Source organism: Odontesthes bonariensis, chromosome 15, assembly GCF_027942865.1.
Source record: "Odontesthes bonariensis isolate fOdoBon6 chromosome 15, fOdoBon6.hap1, whole genome shotgun sequence".
NCBI classification, from domain to species: Eukaryota; Metazoa; Chordata; class Actinopteri; order Atheriniformes; family Atherinopsidae; genus Odontesthes; species Odontesthes bonariensis.
The window spans coordinates 6,450,727-6,473,347 of NC_134520.1; the positions used below are offsets into that span (position 1 = coordinate 6,450,727).

General features: G+C 39.5%; 1 protein-coding gene across 23 annotated transcripts in view; it reads right to left on the reverse strand.

Annotated features, from left to right (window-relative positions):
* Nucleotides 1-194: 194 nt before the first annotated feature.
* The window catches only part of kif1aa (kinesin family member 1Aa), a 48,486-nt gene continuing 26,059 nt past the window's right edge, over nt 195-22,621 (reverse strand). For 3 of the 23 annotated variants that reach the window (XM_075484867.1, XM_075484866.1, XM_075484862.1), the window contains 36 exons: nt 22,342-22,421; nt 22,007-22,082; nt 21,296-21,375; nt 21,065-21,171; nt 20,889-20,969; nt 20,575-20,755; nt 20,397-20,469; nt 19,886-19,976; nt 19,651-19,799; nt 19,380-19,558; nt 18,937-19,074; nt 16,316-16,624; nt 13,306-13,424; nt 13,099-13,184; nt 12,863-12,998; nt 12,393-12,555; nt 12,193-12,283; nt 11,979-12,097; nt 11,806-11,861; nt 11,453-11,668; nt 9,978-10,086; nt 9,761-9,827; nt 9,569-9,653; nt 9,370-9,475; nt 7,380-7,406; nt 4,881-4,995; nt 4,628-4,761; nt 4,472-4,533; nt 4,246-4,391; nt 3,903-4,091; nt 3,639-3,710; nt 3,403-3,524; nt 3,143-3,286; nt 2,855-3,047; nt 2,645-2,763; nt 195-2,562 (listed from right to left, as the gene is read on the reverse strand). In XM_075484867.1, coding sequence (XP_075340982.1) covers nt 2,520-2,562; nt 2,645-2,763; nt 2,855-3,047; nt 3,143-3,286; nt 3,403-3,524; nt 3,639-3,710; nt 3,903-4,091; nt 4,246-4,391; nt 4,472-4,533; nt 4,628-4,761; nt 4,881-4,995; nt 7,380-7,406; nt 9,370-9,475; nt 9,569-9,653; nt 9,761-9,827; nt 9,978-10,086; nt 11,453-11,668; nt 11,806-11,861; nt 11,979-12,097; nt 12,193-12,283; nt 12,393-12,555; nt 12,863-12,998; nt 13,099-13,184; nt 13,306-13,424; nt 16,316-16,624; nt 18,937-19,074; nt 19,380-19,558; nt 19,651-19,799; nt 19,886-19,976; nt 20,397-20,469; nt 20,575-20,755; nt 20,889-20,969; nt 21,065-21,171; nt 21,296-21,375; nt 22,007-22,082; nt 22,342-22,421 — 4,263 coding nt within the window. In that variant the 3' untranslated portion in view covers nt 195-2,519. Of the gene's footprint in view, nt 2,563-2,644; nt 2,764-2,854; nt 3,048-3,142; nt 3,287-3,402; nt 3,525-3,638; nt 3,711-3,902; nt 4,092-4,245; nt 4,392-4,471; nt 4,534-4,627; nt 4,762-4,880; nt 4,996-5,465; nt 5,490-7,379; nt 7,407-9,369; nt 9,654-9,760; nt 9,828-9,977; nt 10,087-11,452; nt 11,669-11,805; nt 11,862-11,978; nt 12,098-12,192; nt 12,284-12,392; nt 12,556-12,862; nt 12,999-13,098; nt 13,185-13,305; nt 13,425-16,315; nt 16,625-18,936; nt 19,075-19,379; nt 19,559-19,650; nt 19,800-19,885; nt 19,977-20,396; nt 20,470-20,574; nt 20,756-20,888; nt 20,970-21,064; nt 21,172-21,295; nt 21,376-22,006; nt 22,083-22,341; nt 22,422-22,621 lie in introns of all 23 variants that reach the window. The other 20 variants (XM_075484879.1, XM_075484878.1, XM_075484868.1 and 17 more) reach the window with 12 other exon arrangements.

Here is a 22,621-nt window from a genome sequence, read left to right on the forward strand (position 1 = left end):
CTGATAAAAGAGTGAAAGTGTGATTGTAAAGTCCCAAAGAGCACAACTTCATACAAGATACAGTGCCCAGCTGGGCCACAGTGAGCCATAATCCTCCCACTCAGTGATTATTACAGCTGTGGCCTAAAACCTCCCAGTGGTTCCCTGATAACTATCCAACAGTCAGTAAAGGAACCAGACCAGGAATCCAGAAGACAAGTTAACACAATCATTTAAGCAGAAGAAGTATTTTCTTATATTAATATACATTCAGTGTGAACTTTTCATGAGTGCACCAACAAAACTTTGGTTGACTCAAATGTGATGCATATTAAAGGGACAATGAAAGCAAGAGGAATAACCTAGATCGGAGCAATCCCAGACGCACATTTTATTCTTTTTTTTTTTTTTGGACTATAATGGGTTGGAAAAAAGAAAGAAACATAAATAAAGAGTTTGAGCAGGTATTCCCCCAATGATGATATAGCTGGATAAAATACAAAGGTTCTGATGATAAAACTTTTAAACGTAACATTGCTTCACCCTTTGTTACACAACAAATTTTTTTTTAACACCCTTGATTTAATTTATTACAACTACTGACACTTGTACACACATGTAGGGCTGCAAAAACCTTTGACTGGTTCACTTCAAAGTCTACAACACAATGTTTTAACATGTCAAGTACTGAACAGATTATGTACGTGGCAAACACAAAAAAAGGTAACATCTGGAGTGTGTATTTAATAAATGATATTGTTCAGATTCAGTACTTTGAGATGCTGTCCTTCCATATCACAAAGCACGCTCTCTAGGCTGGCTGACCTGAGGCATGCACTCATCAATCCATCTCACACAACACCCCATAAGCTGCATCTATCTGTGATTTTAGATTTAGTTTAAGATTCAAGGTCAGAATGAGCAGAATACGGAAAGACTTCATCAAAGATTAAAAAACGGAAGTGGGATTCCAGTTTAACATCTTGCACATTGTAAACAAAATGGATTGTTTGAATTCAAATTGATGTTGAGCAAAAAAAGTGACTTTGTTGCTGACAGTTGTGACATGTTAGCACTCTGTGTTGTGGAAATTGATTGCCATTTTAGAAATAAAAGATTACCACAAATTACACCTTTCGCCTAAACATGCGAGTGACGATGACAAGCAGGAAAGTGATGATAAGATATGTGACCATCCAGAACAATATTTCAGCAGCATGAAGGATGTAGTCTTCAAAGCAGTTGGTGCAGAGGCATACTGTGCAGTATGTTTGAAAAGAGAGGCACTACATTTAATCAATATACATATTCAGAAAGCCAGTTTCATGTTGTGTACGTGAAGTACAGTTTTTACTTTGATATAACGAGAATGGACAGACCGCCTTAGAATTCTCTACTTTTAGATGTGTTAGTTGGGTCGAAGATATGACTATCCTAAACTTAAAGAGTGAAAATTATTATTCAAGTAAAGTTCAGCACAAAGAAACTGGCCAATGTTTCTCGTCAAGTTATTAAATTGTTTGGAAAGCATTAACAGGATGGGGACAAGGTCATATCATTCAAACATTTAAGGAACTCATTAAAAAGTGCTGTGTGCAGAAATTGCACTGTACTACTACTTTAGAAATATAAATGTCTTTGTAAATAAATACATGCAGAAATAAATAAAGCTGTTAAAAATCTAAATATATCACATTTTAAAACAAATAAAATTCAGGTAGAGAATGAGATCAAATTGGGAGAATCAATGTGATGATATTTGATTGCCTGTCATGTAAATGTAGATACTCTGTACTCCCAACAAGTAGCTAAAATGATTTGGATTTACCAAATGAAGTTTATGGTGATATGCCACTCCCTCGTCAGGCTGTGAGTGCGAAAGTTTCTATGAAGTTTTAAGAATAGAAGGCAGATAATTCAACGTCAGGATTCACAGATCAGAGAGAAGAGACACGTTCTTAGGCGACACTCTGCTGTATTTTTTGTTTTAGCGTGTAGTTTCAGGCTGTATGCTGAAGAGAAACCAGTTTAGTAACTGTATATATAGCAGTAGAGACGAGCAGAGAAGTATCTGCATGTTTTTCTATTTACTGATGCAAATGTAGAGCAGTGACCCTCACTAGACAGCTTTAGATAAAGATACACGTCACTGCATTTTTTTAAGAGTAAATGTATAAGGCTTGATGTGTCACTGACAACAACTACAGTACATTATCATACAAATGTAATCTGAGATAAGAAACTGTTGCTACTCCCCCTATTTCTTCAATCATCCAGTTAAGAATTATCTCCAGGACAGTACGGTGGCAGATTTTTGAATAGTTTCTTCACACTAAAAGACTCACACCGTGAAGGCCTGACATGAATGAGTACTTTAGATGCTGAGCACACAAACAATGAATTGAGAAAGCACAGAGGGAAGATGGCTGTTGGTGAGAGTGATGGTGGACACGGGGCTCAGCACGGGGGATCAAGGGAACAAGGGGATTGGTAAAGACAAGGATCTATGTACATCTTAGTCTCTGCTTTCTATCATTCTCTCACATCCTCATCTGTCCGGCTCGTCTTCTCGACAGTTTTGACCTGAGAGACAGACAAGACAGTGAGTTAAATATGACTTTTTACTTAGACCAATGATAGCTCTATTGTCAGCAAAATGACTTACCTGATAGTTCCAGCAAGCAGAGGATTAAATGCATATAGCCAGTCATGCATTTCTTTGTCATTAGTGGCTTGAAGTAATATTCCACGGTGTTCTGTACACACAGCAAATGTGTTTGGGGTCTGTTGAGAAGAGAACCAGGAAAGCTTGTTACACCAAGGTTAATTTGGGAGCAAGAAAAGTGTTTCTGGAAGAGTGTGGTGAATCACTGACCTTCAGCATTGCCTGCTGGTCCTCACTATACTCCACCTGAGCAGAGGAGAGATTGAGAATAGCCCGCTCCACAGTGTCTCTTTCTGAGTTGTAGATGTAGACGTATGGCCGACGAACAACAACGTAGCGTTTCACCCAGCCGTTGGTGTGTGGCTCCAAGAAATGTATGTAACCTTTCTTTGACACGATGGGGCTGAAAAAGTTCACAGACTCTTTTTTTCTAACGAACAATGTTGTCTTTGCCGTTCAAAGTGATGAAACATGTTTAAGTGACAGCTTCAGACTGACCTGACTCTAATCTCCTGGATATCAGGGACAAATTTGCGGGTTCGAGGTTTGGTGCCAGAGACTCCATTGCTGGATTTCTTGGGTTCTGCCTCCTGCTGTGTGTCAGGACTGGGGCTGACGGCACGGGAACGAGGTGTCGGTGGTCTGTGGTACAAAGAAAGTGACTTTGAGCTCTAGTCACAAAGTAGGTGGGATAACACCTTACAGAAAATTATCCAACATTTCATTAAAAGGAAACCAATGATAGTCTTAGAACTGACCTGAGTTCAACGTGACTATAGCAACCCTCAACCAGTGAAGGGCATGTTGAGGAGGGTGTGATTGTGTTAAGAGCAGAGAAGGAGGGGGAATCTCTGAGCACTGTGACAGACATCTCAGAGATCTGAAACACACACAAACACAGGTTGGATCAACTGTGCAGGGTTAACCAACAAAAAGCTATCTTACCTTCATAATGCAAATGTTTAAGTGGAAGTCTTTTGAACCACTACCGTACCTTGCTTTCACTGGCACTGACACACACATGACTGTATTCTCTATTAAACGAGTGAGTGAGCAGCCGCAAACACTGTGAGAAAAAAGGAGATAACTTAATACTTTGATGTTAGATATCATAAAAACTTGGGCATTGTGACTGCAATTCTACACAAATGTATTTACAGTATGAATAGGGTAGTTTTTTTTCTCTGGCAACAAAATACAATAAAGACTGCCCAAGTCAAACTTGAAATGACATATTTACAAAGACGCAATGGCTGACCTTGGCAGCAAGCTCCCTCTGCCTTTCAGTGGTGATTTCGGAGCCAGAGCCAGACTCCTGATCCGCTTTGGTGGGTTGAGGGGACTCGCTCAGCCCCTCAGTGACACAGGACTGAAGAGATTCCTGGCCCATTAGCAGGGTTGACTCCAGTTTCTCCTTCAGCAGGAGGTAATGTTTGGTCTTCTCCACCTGAAAGAATGAGGAATTATAGGTAATATGCCAGACTAGAACAGTGGAGTGGCATTTTTCAGCTGCTTGCTTCTAACTTCTTTCTTCCAACTATGGAAGAGACAAAATGATTATTACATAGCATACAGTACATAAAGTAATATATGACCCTCACATCTTGGAGGAGACTGAGCTTCTCCAGTTCCCACTGATGATCCAGAATGAGGCTGTCACTGCGTGGCCTCCACCCAGCCAGGTTCTCCTCCCCACGGACGTAGGCCACAGAGGTGTCCAGAACCCGCCTGCGTCTCCTCTGCATTCCTGGTGTGGAACAGGTGTATTTATTAGAAATGTTGCAATGGTGAGCTTAATACAAAATGGTAACTTATCTTGGCTCTTACCTGGGCTCCCTGCATCTGCCAGGTGACATAAGCTGACCTCATAAACTCCAGTTACACGGTTTCTGGAAAAAACGACAAAAAAGTAATTAACTATATATTCGCAGAGAGAATACAGGAGCTCCATGGTGCTTTCTTAGTTTGACTTTTCAAACTCACCCATCTGCCGCTCTTAGGCTTCCTGTACCAAAAAGGTTGCGGATTGAACGCGAAGCTGAGAGCTTTGTGTCTCGAGAGTAAAACACCATGCAGATATCTTTGGTTATGACTGCAGGCTGTGTGCAGCTCTCCATCTGCAATAGATGGAAGAGCAAGAATTTCACAATTTCTTCCTCTAAAGGAACTCATCACATCACATCTGATCCTGTATCAGCTACTTCTGTCTCTTATCAATGCGCGCACTGCACTGTACCTCCAAGTAGGCTGAGAGGGTCATGTAGATCTTCTCCCCGTATGGAGTGACTCGGTTTAATAGCAGAGAGTTGTGCATGGAGCTATCCCAAGCAGCCTCAAAGCGGTAGAAAGTCCTGAGGTGGTCCAGGAGACAGGAAACCAAAGAAATGAGTCAGCATTTACAATTAAGGTTCATTTACAAACACCTAACATATCATCTGGCTCTAAACCTTGATGTATAATCATAGAAACATACATTAAGTTAAAAAAAATAATAATAATAATTTTAGAAATAAAAAACTTTTATGGACTAAAATTTGATTTAATGAACTGAGAACATAACATGATTTGAAAACAACCATAATCACTTAACTAAAGGTATTGTATAATATTTAGACAATGTAGGCGGTATATCTTTAGTTATCAATGAATTAAGAGTAATAATACAGTCATTTTGCATGCAACAGGCTGAAATGATGCTCTGCTTTGTACAAAACACCATAGAAAAGCCAAGTAGAACAGGGATGGCTATTAGTACAGGAAAAAAAATGGAGGCAGGGATGGGAGATAGCTCAAGAAGATGAGGGACAGATCAGTGAAGTACCTATGGTCAACTCCCAAGGAAATACTGTGAGAAAGAAGAAATCAGCAAAAAAATAGAAAGTGAGAGTCAGGAAGTAAGTTGTGGTTTTGCGCTTGTGTGGCTGGGATGGTGTTTGTCTTTTCTCTCATTACGTAAACAATGCCACAGTTGGTACGGCTCACCAATCAGAGACAATAGAGAAACCTGTGCACGGTGCTGATCTGTCATTCTGCTTGACCTTTGACAGGGTCACATAACGGTACAACACAACTCATCAAGCATAACAGTGCTGCTTTCTGTTGCGCCAGTGATTTACTCCATAGGTTAATGTATACAAATGTTCCTGTGTCCCTTGAGGGAAAATAATCACACACTGAAAGCAGTTATTATTCTGGCCTGCAGCCCAGGACTGCCTTAAATATAAAAAAAGAGTATCCAAGCAAGAATTGTAAAAAGGAATCTAGTCTTTCTGTAAGCAATAAAAAAACCAAAAAAAAAAAAAAAAAAAAAACAAGCTGAATAGGCTGTTCATTAGGTTCAGATGTTCAGTCCACTGGTCTTGGACTCAGGTGACCTTTTAAAGTGAACAATGTGTCACCCAGAAGATGGCAAACAGCATTGAGCAGGAGTAACGACAACTTGCTGCTGAGCTGTGTGTGTAAATGTGACTCAGTGCAGAGATGCCACCTCTCTCACAAAGCAATTAGCACGTTCACACACACACACACACACACACACACACACACACACACACAAAAATCACACTCACGCACGTGCACACTTCTTTCCAAATGGTAGAAACTTGTTCGCTTACACTACAAGGAAGCAATTTCCTCTACACTGATCCAACATGTGCTTCCCTGCATTTTACTACCTCCTAAAAATGTGGGAGCCAGCACTGAAGTCATGCTGCTGGCAGAACATGTAAGGAACCATTTGTTTCTAGCGTTTGGCAGTTTCGCTGAGGTACAAGCAAGATTTAAAAATATTTACAACATTGCTGTAATTCTAGGTAAAGTGCTACTGGTGAGTAATGGTTCAATGGATTACGTTTTTATAGCTGTATTTGAATACTGTGCCTGAGTGGGTATTGTAAATGATGTGTCATATCATATCACAGCAGTTAGGTAATAGTGGATGATTGGTATTCCTGTAAATGTACTGCAGCTGTGATAGGCTGTTTTCTGACTTTTAGGATTAACAGCAAACAGACAAAACAAAAATCATTTACAGAGAGTCAATAAATTGCATCACTGTCGAGGTCAACAAAACAAAAATAATAAAGCGAGTAGAGCAATCAGACAATTTTGTTTAGCTAAAGACAGGATACAAGTCTTTGTTGTTCCAAACCATATTTTAACAATGAATTTCTACCATCCCCTACTGGCCTACTGTACCAACACATCTTTGTTTACCTCAATCACTGCCATTAATCACATTGAAAGCAAATTTGCAACCTTTTCAGTTCAATCTGCATGAAAATTTGTGTCTGTAATGAAACAGACCAAAGGCTGAGGTAAAAGTCTTTTTTAAAAATGGCTGCAGATTTGAAGATTCCATCTTTCTATCCAATCAAAAAAAACATGAAGAGCCAAATATTTTTTTTAAAACTGGCCTCACGACACCTCCCGCAAAGACAGTCAACGTGAAGCAAAGCAGAGCCATGCAGACCCTGTCCGTCATCAACCGAAGCCTCATAACAGCTCAAACACACATCCAGCACAGCAAGAGACCTGAGGACATGCAGAACCACATCCCTCACTTCTCAAGAGGGAAAGAAAACAAATAGGCACACATGAATTGCTGACAGTCTTGACAGAGCAGGGGAGAAGATACCCACTGAAAGTTGACCAGGGATGACAGGGTGTACAGACAGTCAGAAGGATGAGGTGTTTATGTAACTTAAGAGCATGGAAAGAGAGGCAAATAATATACCTAGGCATGTCCGAATCAAGAAACTGTCTGCAAAAGCAAAGGAAAAAAAAACAAAAAACAAAAACATTCCGTTAGTGGGCTGGAGAAAGAAAAATGTTAGCATCCATGTATACCTTGTTGTTAGTTTCAGCAAAACTGATCTGGGACCACAGCTTGAAGCACTGCTCAGCCCTTAAACTACATTCTTGGCCTTCAAAACCTTAACATCACAATCAGCTAGGGTTGAAAACCCAGGGAGTAGATTATTATAGTCAAAGAAAGGCTGACCCAGCAAGAGGACTGGCTACTGCTTCTTGGTACGTTCAGTTGCTCAAGACTGCAACACGATAAGTCTGGGTGATAATTGAGTGATGGACTTTTTAACAAATGTCAGAGAAAGCAGATTGATTAATCAAATTGGCCAAAAACAGTCACAAAAATAATAAGTAACATGGCAAAATGTAATTTACAATTTGGAAAAATTCACCATAAATAACAATTATTAGCAACAACAAGGATAATAATAAACTTAATGTATTATTAGGTATTTATTGTGCTTTCACGCAGTGGTCACATTAATGGTAAGCCGTTTTAGATGTTAAAAACTAAATAAAAATAGTAAATTGAACATTTTTTAAATATTTAGTTCTCTAATTGCATAACATATCAGTATCTGCCTAAACACAAATTCAAAACACTATGATAAGTTCTCATTATAGAGCCACACATTATTAATAAAACCCTCAAAAATACCCACCAAAGATTTGGTTTTAGAATGAATTATTATTCATATTATATATACACATAATGAAATTTACTTGGACAGAAAAACTTTGAGTTGCAACATGTTAGTCTCTTGGAGTGAATTATTTAAACTGAAATATGTACACTTGGTCACATTTGTAGAAAACACCCTGAAGAATTATTTCCAGGGATTTGACAGTGAACTTAACAAAATGCATTTTTGGTAGTCTGTGATTTTTGAATATAGGGAGTAAATCAAGGGATTTAGTCAGGTGACAATGAAATGCTGTATATCCAATCTATTAAACTACAATGAGTCCAGGTACAAGGACAGGTAGTTTAAGATGTGTTGGTTATTTTGCATTACATTGATGAAACAGTTGACATGAGCTGGATAAGGTAGAAAGTCATAAATATTTATTTTGCATCGGGGTACTAAAGGATTTATTTATTAAAACCCATTTGTACAATAAGACAAAATTAAATGTATGTGGTTGGTAAGAAAAAGTGGTTTGGCTCTGTAAGAGTGAACAGTGTGGGGGGTGAGTAAAATCTCTATGAACAGATAAATGCATATGAATATACAGTCCATAGTCAATGTGAGCCTAAAAGGTAGTGGATTGGTTAATAGATCTAATCCTGGTTGAAACGTGACAGGAACTGAATAAGAGGTGATAAACACAGTGAGATGCAACATGTAGGTGTAATGATGACAATCAGACAAAGACAAATTAACACAAAGGAGGGTCGCGGAGCCAGCGTGGATAAGTGAACCACTTTATACTATAACTACTGGTGAGGCAGATAAAATGCTTAATTAGGTGAAGGGAAGTTTGAGTCACTGTGTTTTTGGTCACTCTGAATCTGACCTGTGATAATTATAGAGGAAACTAGATTCATGCAGACACAGCAATAAAGATAAGAACGGAAAGCTCAGATTTTTTGTGACATTCAAGTGGCACGTCTCCACTGCCATGGTTTTTTTGGCCAAGTAAAGCTTGCACCAAATGACATGCATTTGCCTTTGTGCCTTGTTTCAGTGCAGAAGCTGCCTTGGCAGTAATAAACTAAGGTCAATGAATTAAACTGTAGTTGACAGAAATCAAACCCATATGATACAGTGGTTTCTAAACTCAGCCAAACAGCCACTGTCTTTCATATTAAGAATATCAATTTGAGCGCTACTGAAATATTTATTTGAGATACTTTGATTTTGCTGTTTCATAGTAAGGAATTTGCATCCAAAGTCTATACCAATAGACCCCACCTGTCATCCTGCAAAGGTCTGACATAGCCAGCAGACAATATGTTCAGAGAGAGAATATTGGGGTCAATGATGGTCTCGTCACCTTCAGGGGTGTTACGCAGACGCCCTGGGAAAGAACAAGTCTTGTAAGGACAGCTCTTACACATTTTTGATAAAATGTTGCATTTCAGGTTTATACAATTCTGAAAATTAAACTTACCCACAACAAGCTCACGGATGTCCTTCCATTCCATATCACCACCAGATTCATGTACAATAGTAACAGCAATTCTCCTCTGGAGGCCCTGTGGTGAAACAAAGAAGGAAAAAGGTATGTGATTATGTTAAATAATTTTTTTATTTTTTTTTAATATTCCAAGCATTATATTTGCTCACTATGTGACTGACATACCTGGTGCAGTAAGAATGTACCATGGCATGGCATTCCTCCTCTGTGGTCCACAACTGCAGGGATGTAACTGGGATAAACCAATGAAAACAGGCCTCATTCCTCTGGTTAGCAAACACAGATTTAAACTACAAGAGAATTGTCTGGTCCAACATTTTCAAATAATTATTTGAAACATCTGGTGCACTTGATGCTTAGTGAGTTAACACCAGATACTCACTCTCCATTGGCCTCAAGCTCGCAAAACTCGAAAAATACCATGAGATCATATTTACAGCGGCAGGGTCCTGCCTGCGGACGGGTCATGGCTTTTAGCTTGGTGGCAGGTACTGTGTTGAAAAAGATTTTAGAGAGGGTTATACATGAAAACTCAGAAGTAAACAAGAGCAGGAAGGTGGCTAACAGCAAGGAGATGAGCACAGCTAGCTACCCTACCAAGGGAGAAGAGAAAGGGAAGAAGAAAGGAAATCAGTAATGCAGGAAGAGTGGAACCACTCAGTACTGTAGGTGGAGCTTCTTTCAGTCAGCAGATTTAACTTTGGCAAATACTGCGACATATCCTTTGAGAAATGTAGTTATTAAGCTTTACAAGGTTTGTGATACGCATCTGATGTGGCAAGCACAGACTCAATTATCCTTTGCATGAGGCTGATCTGCACAAACTCCTCAGATGTCACTACTCATAAACTGAAGAAATGACTAATTACAAATGAACTGCATTGCTCCAACTTCAGGCAGTTCCCCAAAAACAAAATTGTTAAATTGTTAAAAGAGTGACCACTCAAAATAAATCAACATGCAGCCACACAGCCCGACATCAACAATAAATATAGCTTGTAAAGAATTATTAGTGGCATTGGTATAAAATGTCTTTGCAAAAATCATGTATTCATGGAGGTACGGCATAAGTATTACATAATGTAAAATAACTTTTAAATGTAATTTTCTTCATCACTACCTTTGTTGTAATTTCAAACGGGTATTTATGTTTTCTAAAACAAATGAATATATATATATATATATATATATATATATATATATATATACACATTTTCCTAAAGACTAAGTTTATATATGTCATAAATGAGCAGCATGGTAATGTAATGCAATATAATAAACATTCCCTTCTGAGAAAGTACTCTCCATGACTGAATTTTGAAGAAGAAAGGCACAATGAACAAATTCAAGAGAAGCTCAAAGAAGGAACTGCAAGGAGAATTCACCACGTAGGTCAACAGCAAACACACAGTGCACCAGAGAGCCAATCCAACTGTAGAATCCTGACATGGGAAAACTCTTTATATCAGTTAACTTCAGTTATGTAATAGTTTAACGAGCCGAAATCACTTATGTATTAGAAATGCTGTTATAAACTACAATAAAAGGTGGCTAGAACAAAAACACCCCATGCGCTCCATCCTCAGATATGAGTTCTTTTGAGTCTGTAATAAAGCACTGACCCAGTAGCTTGAAGGGTTATGTGTTACATTTTTGGCAATACCTCCAGAAAATTGATGCTTACAAGAGTCACTATATATAATTCTTTGACTGTAGTTGTAGTTATTCATAACTGTCATTATGATTTAACAACAGTCACTTGGTTTTGAAAATCTTCCGTCACATCAAGATAAACACTTGATATAAGAAAAGGTTTCTAGTAGCAGGATTCTCTTGGATCTGACAACATTAACCAACCCGGCTTCTGAGCTTTAATAACTGAACAGATAGAGATGGGTGGAGCTGTCAGCTGAGTTTGCTCATTCACTTCCAGTAGGAAGGAAGCAGCCAAGCCAGCAGCAGACAGAGCGTGGCCTGACAGCGAGTCCACAAGTGCCCCATTGAATACATCTGGGACCAGGTATCGGATCAGCTCCAGTGACTTCTCCCGATCCGGTGAGTTGTCAGAATCTACTGCTCACACCCAACAACATGAAACTAAGATGACATCACTTTCCAGCATAAAGATAAAGTACAAAATGTGCCAAGGCAATGCAACAAAAACAAATAGTGAAGTTTAAGTAAAGCAGCTCCAGCCAGGAGTTTATTACCTGGTTTGGACAGAGGCATCACTCGTGGAAACTGTCTTCTGCAGGGACGTAGTGGACTGGATGCAACGATACACAAATACATGACATTATGAAAACCCAACTATGCTCACTGGATCTTTGTATAGTTAATTGTATTAAAACTGTTTACTTGCTCTAATAAGCAGACATGGTACCTTATTACATCTTTACATAGAGGAAGAAAAGGCTGTTTCTGGTAGTGTCCAAACACCTCAAACACAATCGGCTGGGTCTTGATGTAGTCCACAAAGGACTTAGTAACTTCAACAGCAATCTGCAAAAACAATACATTATTGGTTCTGTAGCGGACCTATGAAACCATTAAATAAACATTTTTGTCCAGGATAGGTATGTTCTGATGTTTCTCACATTTTGCACATGATAGAAGCCAAGAGGAGGACCACGGCCTGTGTTTTTTAAAGGTTCAGTTGAGAAAGCCTCATCATGACGGTGGATAAAACTGAAAATAGAAGAACAATGCAACTTTCACATGAAATTGTAAAAAAACAACTTAAGACTGAATAATGACAGTTTTATGTACAATGGACACATTTTGAAAAACTACATACTTGAACTGACAAAATATATCCGCATATTCTGCAGAGATGCTGGAGGCCTGCAGGACAGTCACCCTGAAGGTAAAAATATCACCAATCCTCAGGTGATCCAGTGTTATGTCTAATGCTCCATCCGGACCGGCCTTCAGCGGATTCTCCAGCTCATCTGCACCAGCTGTGAGGAATACAGAAAAATTAAAAACAGATGCAGGTTGAAGCTTGCGTTTATAATCTAGAGAAGGATGGATTGGGTCGTCAGGATTTGGGGTATCTCATTGGGCTAATTTGAGCCAAGAATATTTTCCTCCTGGCTTTTTGCCAGCATCAGCGGTTCAAACCCAAATCTACCTGACTGTTCCACTGTGAATATTTTTCGGACAGTTCATCAGACTTGAACGACTATGTTATCCACATGTGCAAGGTCAACATTTGCATACACCCACACAGACACACGGTTCCATTCACTAATAAAAAACAGTTACCCGCACATGTATTGTTGTTGACCTCATCAGCCGATGGTCCCATTTCTGCATTTTGCCCCTCTCCCTCCACAATACGAAGCTCTTCCTGTGAAATCCCTGTGCGGGACAGTCCAACGGAGCACGACTCTGACTGGAACTGAAAATGAAAGGTCCATAACCGGCTGGTGAGTACATACATATATGAACTTTAACCTTATCATGTCATAAATGAACTTTGGTGTGATTTTTTTTCCAACCTTTTCATATTGCTGATCCTCAAATGAGATTTTGGCAGTGCCTGACTGTCTCACTCCTGAGCCGTAATCCGGAGCTTCCTCATCGGCTGGAGGGAAACACAAAGCACCTTCACTTCACTCCCTCCAGAAGTCACATCCAGCCTGCCTTGGCAACTGCTTGATGTCATTTGAGCTAAACAAGGGCGAGGCTGAGGATCTAAGCCTTACCTGATATGGCTTGTACTGCAACTCGGAGGAAGCCTTTCACCTCTCCCTTCTCACTAACAATTGCCACGCGGTGGACAAGAGGTACCGGGTAGAGCAGGTTACTCAGATAAACAAATGCCCTGTACAGGGAGAAGAAAATAACAGAAGAAAAACAAAACATTACGAACAAACAAGCCGAGGATGTGGTTCACACTTGATACATTTTTCACTGGACAACAGAACACAGAGCTGCAAAGCAACCAAACAGAAGCTGGGACTGCTCTTGCGATGGCCATGGCTGCCCTTTACTACTGCTTTATAGGGGCTTTTCCTCACCATCCATAGATTATATATAGCCAAGACAATTATGGATCGCATGCAATATCCCTAGACTTTTGCATTTTACTGATGAAGCCTTGGTGAGGCTGAGGAGCATGTGTATACGGGTCAAATTTAATTTCTTTAAATCATATAAAAATATTAGAAACTAGCAGATGTTTTCTGTCTGACCAATATAATGATTACGTTCTCCTGCATCACTAATGTGTCTCAATGGGATAACACTATCAATGTAAACACTACACTATTTTAATAGAGCCAGATTGAGCAACTGAGGCACTTCATATTTACATTACATTTGAGAATACTACAGGGGCTGTTAAAGACCATATTTTTCTTGAGAATAGAAATGAAGGAACAACCACATTAGAAATGTTTCTCTTTCATGGATTTCTGCTGTCTTGCTTTTAACAATGCTTGATCTTGTAGTCAAAGACCACATTTTCAACGTGCCTGAAGGGGTAGACATTTAAGGGTGGAGGTGTAAAAGAGGGGGAGACTTATGACAAGATTGGTGAGGTGCAAATAAGGCATGCTCAGGACATAAAAGGTGAACAAAAATGCTTTCAACTTGTCGACTCAAAGGAATCAAAAGCAAATGGAACAGAAATCATCATACGGAACATGGCTCAGCTTGAATAAAAAACTGCCAGCAGCTAAATATATAGTATGCTACACCAAAAACCAACGAATGACATCAAAAATCAAAGCGCACCTAGTGGATCAAAATGGTAAATTGTACAAAACAGGGGGATCACTTATTCATCAGATGTATTCAAGTAAAATTGACAAAAAAAGTCAAAATGAAAAGATTTGTGCTCTGGCATGCCTAAAAGAGACAGCTGCAGTAGAAACCAGCTCTTTCATCTTGAGATTTTGAGTCTGCCTTGAATAACACTTTGCTAGTTCAAATGAATAAATTCCAGACTCCTTCAAACTTATTTCGGTTACACAGTATGGTGAGAACATTTCACTGTGGGTCCCCATGTTATGCAAATCAGATCTCAATAGAGTCCATGAGATATGTCAGTGCTTTAGCAAGTGAATGTGAATAGTTTTTTTTCTTAACAAAAACCCCTCCCAAAAAAAAAAAAAAAAAAAAAAAAAAAAAAAAAAAAAAAAAAATCAAGCCTCGGCTTTGTATTTATTCACTTGTATGTGAGACACACACTTCAAGCAGCTGTTTGGAATCAACATTTTTTTGATTCCAGCAGAAGCAAACGGCATGAACTGACCCACCTTGAGCTGACTTTAAGAACTTGTTGGTAGAAGTAAGTGAGAAGCATTTAGTTACTATATCAAAAACAGCAACAAAGCAAAGTAAAACAAGCATCTAATTCAGATGAGATTAAAAACAAAATACAAAATTTAAAGCCCTGAAATGTCTACTCCAGTGTTCATTCAGTAATGAAAAAGAATCTGCAGCAATGTGGGGGACATTTGTGACTGAAATACTGATGACCTTCTGATGTCTAGTCCTTGTTTTTCAAAAGCCCCTTTCACACTGCGACCCGCTACCTTAGCGGGTCCAAATTGCACCTTCGACCCGCGTCGAGCAATGTGAACGCTTGGCGTGTTGGTGACCCGTGTCGCCTGAAGCCGAGTTCAGGGGCCGTTGCCTAGTGGCAGAGCGTCACACGAAACACATAAAATGCTGGGCGTGTACAATGACGAAGGCACAAGCCATGCGTCGGAGGTAGGGTGAAATACACCTGTCTGCATCAAAATTTTCAAACAAACGATGGCGGGACACCTTGAGAACTTGTTTTTGCAATTGTATATGCAGTTCATGGAGATGTTACTTTACGGTGCATCTTGCTGCGTGGGAAACCGCGCTCTCCCATCTTTCTCGCCAGCCCTTCCAGCAGAGGTCCATCCTTCACCGTCCCCGACATGTGGCGGTAAATAACGTCCTCTGCTCGGAGGCTGAGGAGCTCGCGGACCTCCTTGTCTCCCCAGTTGGCCATCTTCAAAAATGTCTCGAACTTGATGTAGGCTAAAACAGAGTGAAACTTGTCCTCACCTGTCGCTGTTGTTCTGAATCAGCTGTCCATTCTGTCTTTTAAACTCCTCACGTCACGCCCATGTCCGACCCGCGTCGATTGCGTTCACATCAAACTCGGCTCGGCAAAAAGACTAGGGTCCGACGCGGGTCGAAAGGCGAGTCGAGTTGACGCGGCAGCCCGGGTCGGCAGTGTGAACACAACAGCGGACACGCTAAATTCGCGAATTAAACGCGGGTTATTCGGCAGTGTGAAAGGGGCTAGTGATAATGACAATAAAGTCAAGAAACGGAAGTGACTGATTTCACATGAACAAAATTCCAAATTCAAAAAGTTTTATGTAAAGTGGACTTTAAAATCTCCACTTAAAGTATAACACTGAAATGCGTTGGCTCCATATTCACATTACATCTTTAGCCTTTCTGTGCGAGCTGGAGAGTAAAATGGAAAATATCTGCAAGCCAAAATGATAGCTACTTTGGACAGAAGATATAAGGTTGTCAAATAAGAAAGAAAAAAAAATTAATGTGTATAAATGTGTACCCATTCCAAAACATACTCAGAAAATACTGTCTGTTTTGTGAACTGTATTTTCATCTCTAGTGATGTTTGTTATGGGAAACAGACCCTGCGTCTCAGCGTGAAAGAGCTAGTTTCCTCAACCAGCATGCTCCTGAAACCTCACCAACCTTCCCACTACACTGAATAATGGAGAGCGGTCGTAAAAGGGATCCTGGCCTTCCCTGGAGCCTCGGCAGAGCTCTCCCTCATCATCATCATCATCATCATCATCATCATCATCATCATCATCATCCTCTCCCCCGAGCTCCGAGGACGGGTCGTCCAAAAAGATATCATCATCCAGGTCCTCCAACTCATCCTCCCCTCGACCCTCCCTCTGCGAGTCAGCCAGCTCAGTAATCTCAGAGTTGGAAAGGGTCGGGGATGGGGTAGGGTCACTCATGCGTTCGCTCATGCATGTGTTGAAAATGGGGTTTCTGGTGCAGCCAGAAACATGGGAACTAGGTTAGTACAGTTAGGGGACAAACTTGTTCACACAAACGAGGTGGTAGAGAAACGTATGGACTGGACCACGGGACAAAACCTCCCTTCCTTTGAACCAAAAGTTAACTTCAACTGCGGCGAAATGTAAAAGGTAAGAGAGGTACTGCCTATGCGACAAGAGGAGATATTTCAACGTGTAAGACCATTAGTAGAATGGTGGACCACAGAAGCACCTACAGGTAAAAACATAATGTAGCACAGAAATTAAATTCCAAAGAAGGCAGCCACTTCCAACTATAGAAGGAGGCAGATACAGTGCAGTGAATTTGATAACATATTCATTACAGTATTTCCTCTAATAAAAAAAACGGATTCAATAAAAGAAGGTTAACCTATAAAGGCCCGAAGGCGTCATTGACATGCAAATAAAGGTTTATTCCTCTAAACACTTCATCAGAAAGTGGAAATTTCTCTCTCCTAATTAAATCATAAAATGAGTGACTGCTTGTTTCAATAACACAGTAAAATCAGCAGTCCGCCATCAGTCACAATGGTTACATTGCCATTACTTTGCACAGTGTAAATACTCATTATTATTATCATTATTATTACTCATTATTTCATGTAAATCCCTGTAAATTACTTATTACATTACTTAAATTACTTATTCTTACCTTATTTTAGTTTGAAACTATTTATTTTCGAGTGTCTGGTTTATTCATCAATTCGTTTTCTCTATTATTATTCGCACTAATCACCAAAACAAGTTCCTTGTATGTGAAAACCTGCTTGGCAATAAAACTGAATGATTCTGATATGCACAGTTGAGCTGAGCTACAGTTACAGCTTGACTGTGACATTAAACAGGACGTGTCCCAGTATACATGTACAGGAGCAAATTTGATTTGTTGCCCGTAGTATGTACGACGCTGCGACGCTATAGACTGTTTCAGTAAAAGTTCAAAACGTACTGTCACATCTAACTTTCTCTGTGGAGGATCATCATGCATGCAAGTATAGCCAAATTCAAAGCACAGATGTCATTAAATTACTTGAAAGGTGATTTTGTAAGATGTCGATGCAATGATAAAAATCAGGATTTTATTAGAGCAGAGCGGCAGTCTGGAATGCTTGAAGCAATCGCAAGTTGACAGATAATCTTAAAGGGCTAATTTTCAGTTACAATTTCACTCTAAAGGCCTAAGTATGCTTCTCCGTCGCTATCCGTCAATCCGTCTCCGTAGTCACGGAGATGCTCTCCGTCCTTTCGAAGTTCTCCGTTGGGCTGTCGGATACGCAAGGCAATTCACCTCCCGATTACTAGGCATCGCTACGTTAAACGACCCAATCTTGCGACGTCTATCGTGAAAGTTGTTGATTGATTGTTTACCTTCCAGCTCCGTTCCACTCCTCACAGTGAACGATGGCGAGCGAGAGAGACAGACTGTTGTTGGAGTTGGAGCTTATTGATTTTGAAATGCAAGTAATTTTGACCAAATGTTCACACACAGTAAACTCTTTCAAAAATGGCGGTGTTGTTGTTCTGAGAGGAAGGCGCTTAACACATTTAGTGTCAGAAAAACAAAGAAACATTAGACTGATGTGTTTACATGTATTTTAAAAGTACTGTTTTGGTTAAACTAACACGATCATTCTTTTTTTTTTTTTTAAATCATGTAAACATGCTTCTTGAGAACATGAGTACTGATACGTACTGGTACTAAATACTACTTGTAATTAAAACCTTGAAGTAAAACTGCCACATCAAACATCAACTCCAGTTTTCAATAAATGCGGTGCAAGAGTTTATGAGATTAACAGGTTGATATGCAAAGTATTACATAACAGGAGTGTGTGATTGAGAAGAATTCATCTGCAAAAGGGATAGAGGGACGGAGACTGGGACATGGTGTGCCAAAGAGGCAGAGAAAGCACAGCAGGCTGTGAGTAGGAGGACAGAGGAGATGTCATTCTCAAATGTTCCACTGCAGAATTTCCTATTAAAGAAAATAGGCCCGTTATCAACTGGCATGTTCTACAATCAAAATTTGTCCTTGCATTGATAAATGATGCCTCGTAATACATTCGAACAACTGAAACATACGATTTGATGAAAGTGGTCCACTCAGACACCAGACTGAATGAAGGCAGGCGCAAATAAATTCATTAGGGTGTCTCCATCACTGTGGTGTATATGGCAGTTATATCCAACAGCCTCTGGGTTTGTTGACCTTAGCATGATTTAAGGAGGAATATTTTCCTTTTCTACTCCTGCTGTATTGAACCAACGGTGTTCAGTATTTACCTGCCAACCAGGCGGAACCAAGGGAAGCGATCATAAAAGGGGTCGCCTCCTGTCATCACATTTTCACATTCCTCGGTGGTATTGTTGGGCACATCAGCAGCACGGTCATACATCTCTCGCATGAGATCAAGCCTCTGCCTGCAAAAAGTGGCAACAACAGTCCCATTAAAACATTTGACAAAGGACATACACCATATGGATTTAATGCATAAACTGCATTCTTTTTGTTAGATCTTCAATTGAGAGATGCTGAATGACTCTTTATTATAACTCCATATCAAATGCTAGCAAACATTTTTATTTGGATGTGCAATTATTTAAAGATGTTTTTAAAATAATAAACTGACTAAATATTATATTCCAATAAAGTATATTGGAAAAATACTGTATTGGCCTCAGATAAGTAAGATTTTGTTAAGTAAACTTCATATTTGTTCAGCTACCTTAGTTTCTCTAATGTCCAATAGTGAGTGGCTCCATTCTTCTGATCTTGCACCTCCACGGCCACAATGGTGCGAGGAAAATGTCGCTTTTCTCTGTCTTTAGATGCCTCTGGGGGCAACAGGTCAGGAGGTAATGGGGAGTACAAAGTGTCCGTCAGCAACACAAACTGGAACTGGACCTGCAGGCGACACAACGTATCAGTTTGGTGGCGGATCTGTAGATTTTTTTTACATACACTGATGTGGTATGAATGACAAGAGCATGTTGGACCTTCTTTTTGAGTTCAACACTGATGGCATTGGCCTCCTTAAGGAAGATGGCGTTTCCCCATAACAGGTCTCGCAGAGACGTAAACTGGTAGCACCTCCATTTCCGGAAGCTCCACACAGCCAGCTCTCTTTCTCTCTCTGTCCATTGTACTGTTGGGCAAAATGACAAAAGATCCTCATGTGGCCAAAACACATTAATGACCAATATGTGAAAAGTTTACTTGTCCAGTCTCTACCTTCCTCTTCTGGTTCCTCCTCTTCTTCAGTGGTTTCTGGGTAATAACGGTCGACTTGTTTCTGCAGAGCCTCAAGCCTGCTCTCATAATCCTAAACAATAATTCATTGAGTTGAAAAAAATCGGTTCATTACATAAAAATGCCTTCACTATTATGTCAGTGGGTAAACTATCTGGTGAGATGAAAGTCAATGAAATGAAGGACATAAAGTACTGTCTTGTATGTTAAGCATAAAAAAACATTTTGTTTACAACAAATCGTGTAGAGGAACAAACAAAGACAATACAAAATAACATAACTTTCATATATGATATTTTCAGCAACTTTTATAACTGATTCTTTTTATATAAAAATATATGTCTAATCATCACTGAGGTATAAAATATATACTGTACCTGAAAAATCAAATATATTCTATTCACTCATTCTATCTATATTGGATTTTCTGTAGCTTGAATGATTCATGTTCACAGCATTCTAAGCAAGACTTTGTGTTATGAGTGCTCAGTACCAGTCTTTGTTGCTCCAGAAGGTTGTTGGCCTCTTCTCTTTCTTTGCGATACTGATCCTCCAACTCCTGCAACCTGAAGTCATAAACACAGGTGAGCAGGTGAAAGATTTTTTTTTTTTGCAAGTGTCAAAGTTTTATATAATTTCTAACAAGCTTTATTATCTGTTATGTTCTGTACCTCTGTTCCATTTCTTGTTTCATGTCAATGCCCTGTTTCTCCAACAACTCCCTCTGAGCAAAGGCCCAGTCAACAGGCTCAGCAGGGGTTTCGGCACAGGGCGTCCTCTCTCTCTCAGCCCTGGCTTGCTCAGGGTGGTTGAAGCGGAACACATGGCTTTTTCCCAGGATGATGCGATTTCCTGCAAAGGTACCACAAATCAGAATCCGTTTAATTAAATATTTTCATGATGTGCACATCGATGTCTCTATTAGGTATAATACAGAAGGAAAGATATAATGCAGAGACACTAAAATATGACATGGCATTCTAACCTGATTTCAGAACAGTGGGTTCTGTCACTCTCTTTCCATTGACATAAGTCTCAGCTCCCTCACAGGGCTCGAGGACAACTGCTGCTTGGGGGAAATGAAGAGCTTAAAATCACAGCAATAAAAACTCTATTATATACACAGCTACAAGTCTGTGGAATCAAGTAAAATCTGCTCACTTTCTCCCACTTGACCAGAAGAACTAGTAAAGGTGCAATGCTCATCCTTAATGAAGTGACCACTGAGGACTATATCCTGACGACTGCTGGCATCTAAACGACCAACCCTAAGAAACATAAAAGGTAACAGCTCTTCAGTGCAGTTTATATACCTTCTTTCTTTATTTCATTCAACTTAACATTTAAATTTGTATTTCCCTACTATTAAATTGTAAACAGTCAGTGTCTGACCTGGTGATTCCGTCTTTAATGTAGTACAGCAGGCACTCAGACATCAGGGGGTCCTCGTTGAGATTCACCAAATGAGGTGTCTGACATAGAATAAAGAATAATTTACTAACTGTCAACATTTGGTGAGTACGATACACACAGTAAATCATTTAGTATCCATATGTTATTTACAATCTAACATATGGAATGGATTTAAAAAAAAAAAAAAAAACACACTCTCTGTAAGAAACTATCAGTAATAGTTAAAAACATGCAATAAAATTAACTCCCCACAGCTTCCCAGCATAATTGTTTAATGTACTCTGCAGGCAAACAGCTGTAAATGACTGAAATGGAGCACAACTATTATATTGTCCCCATGTTTACACCCATTGCTGCCACAGCTGCAGAGACGAAGTGCTCAAAGTGCGTAATTAAGTAGATTTAGGATAATGCTTGATGAAAGAGAGAAACACAGTTCTGATCTAGCAAGGTAAGGCTCCTGTTGAAGAAAACTACAAAGCACTCAGGACATAGCTTTAAACACTTCAGAGCAACAAACCTCATTGGGTGAAAACAGCCCAACTGTGTCGATAAACACAGGCTGGGGCTTTCTGGGGCTATCAGAGGGCTTCGGGGTAAATAAGTAGGCATTCAGTGATTAATCTACATGAAAAGCATTAAATCAAAGGAAGTTTGGAGACATATAGTATGAAATATTTAATTTTTTACCTTCTTAGGAGAGAACACACCAACAGTGCCACCGTCTTCTCGCATTGCCACACCCATTTCTGCCAGCAGGGCCTCTCTGTGGTAGAATATCAGACTCAGTACACCCAGAGTATTTTTATTTGTATATCAAGATGCCTGAAGTATAAGTAACAGTTTTAATGATAAGGTTGTTCTTTTTTCCTTCCTTCATAAACTCTAAGCCAAACACTGATACATATTATTATTCTGCAGACCCCGGCCCTAATCAAATGTCAGCTGGGACAGACCCCCTCTGTGACTCTGCATTGGTCAAAACTATTACAGAGGATGGAAACTAAAATAAAGCAAAATCTTACCTTTCCATTCTAATGGCCTCTGTTCTGCGAAGCTTCTCTTCCCAAGTCTCGTTAAGTTCAGCAATGATTTTCTCTGTTTCCTGTTATTTGAAAATAAAGTAGTAATAGCATCCAATCACAAAGTCTGGTAAATAAGTTCGATATTTTTTCTTTCTGCCAACAAATCTGCAAACAAAATTGTGCAAAACTAACAATGAATTGATCTACTAACAAGTATTGCCTGCATTTTTCCTTCAACATAGAACAATATTGTCTCAACATAATTAAAAAAAAAAAAAAA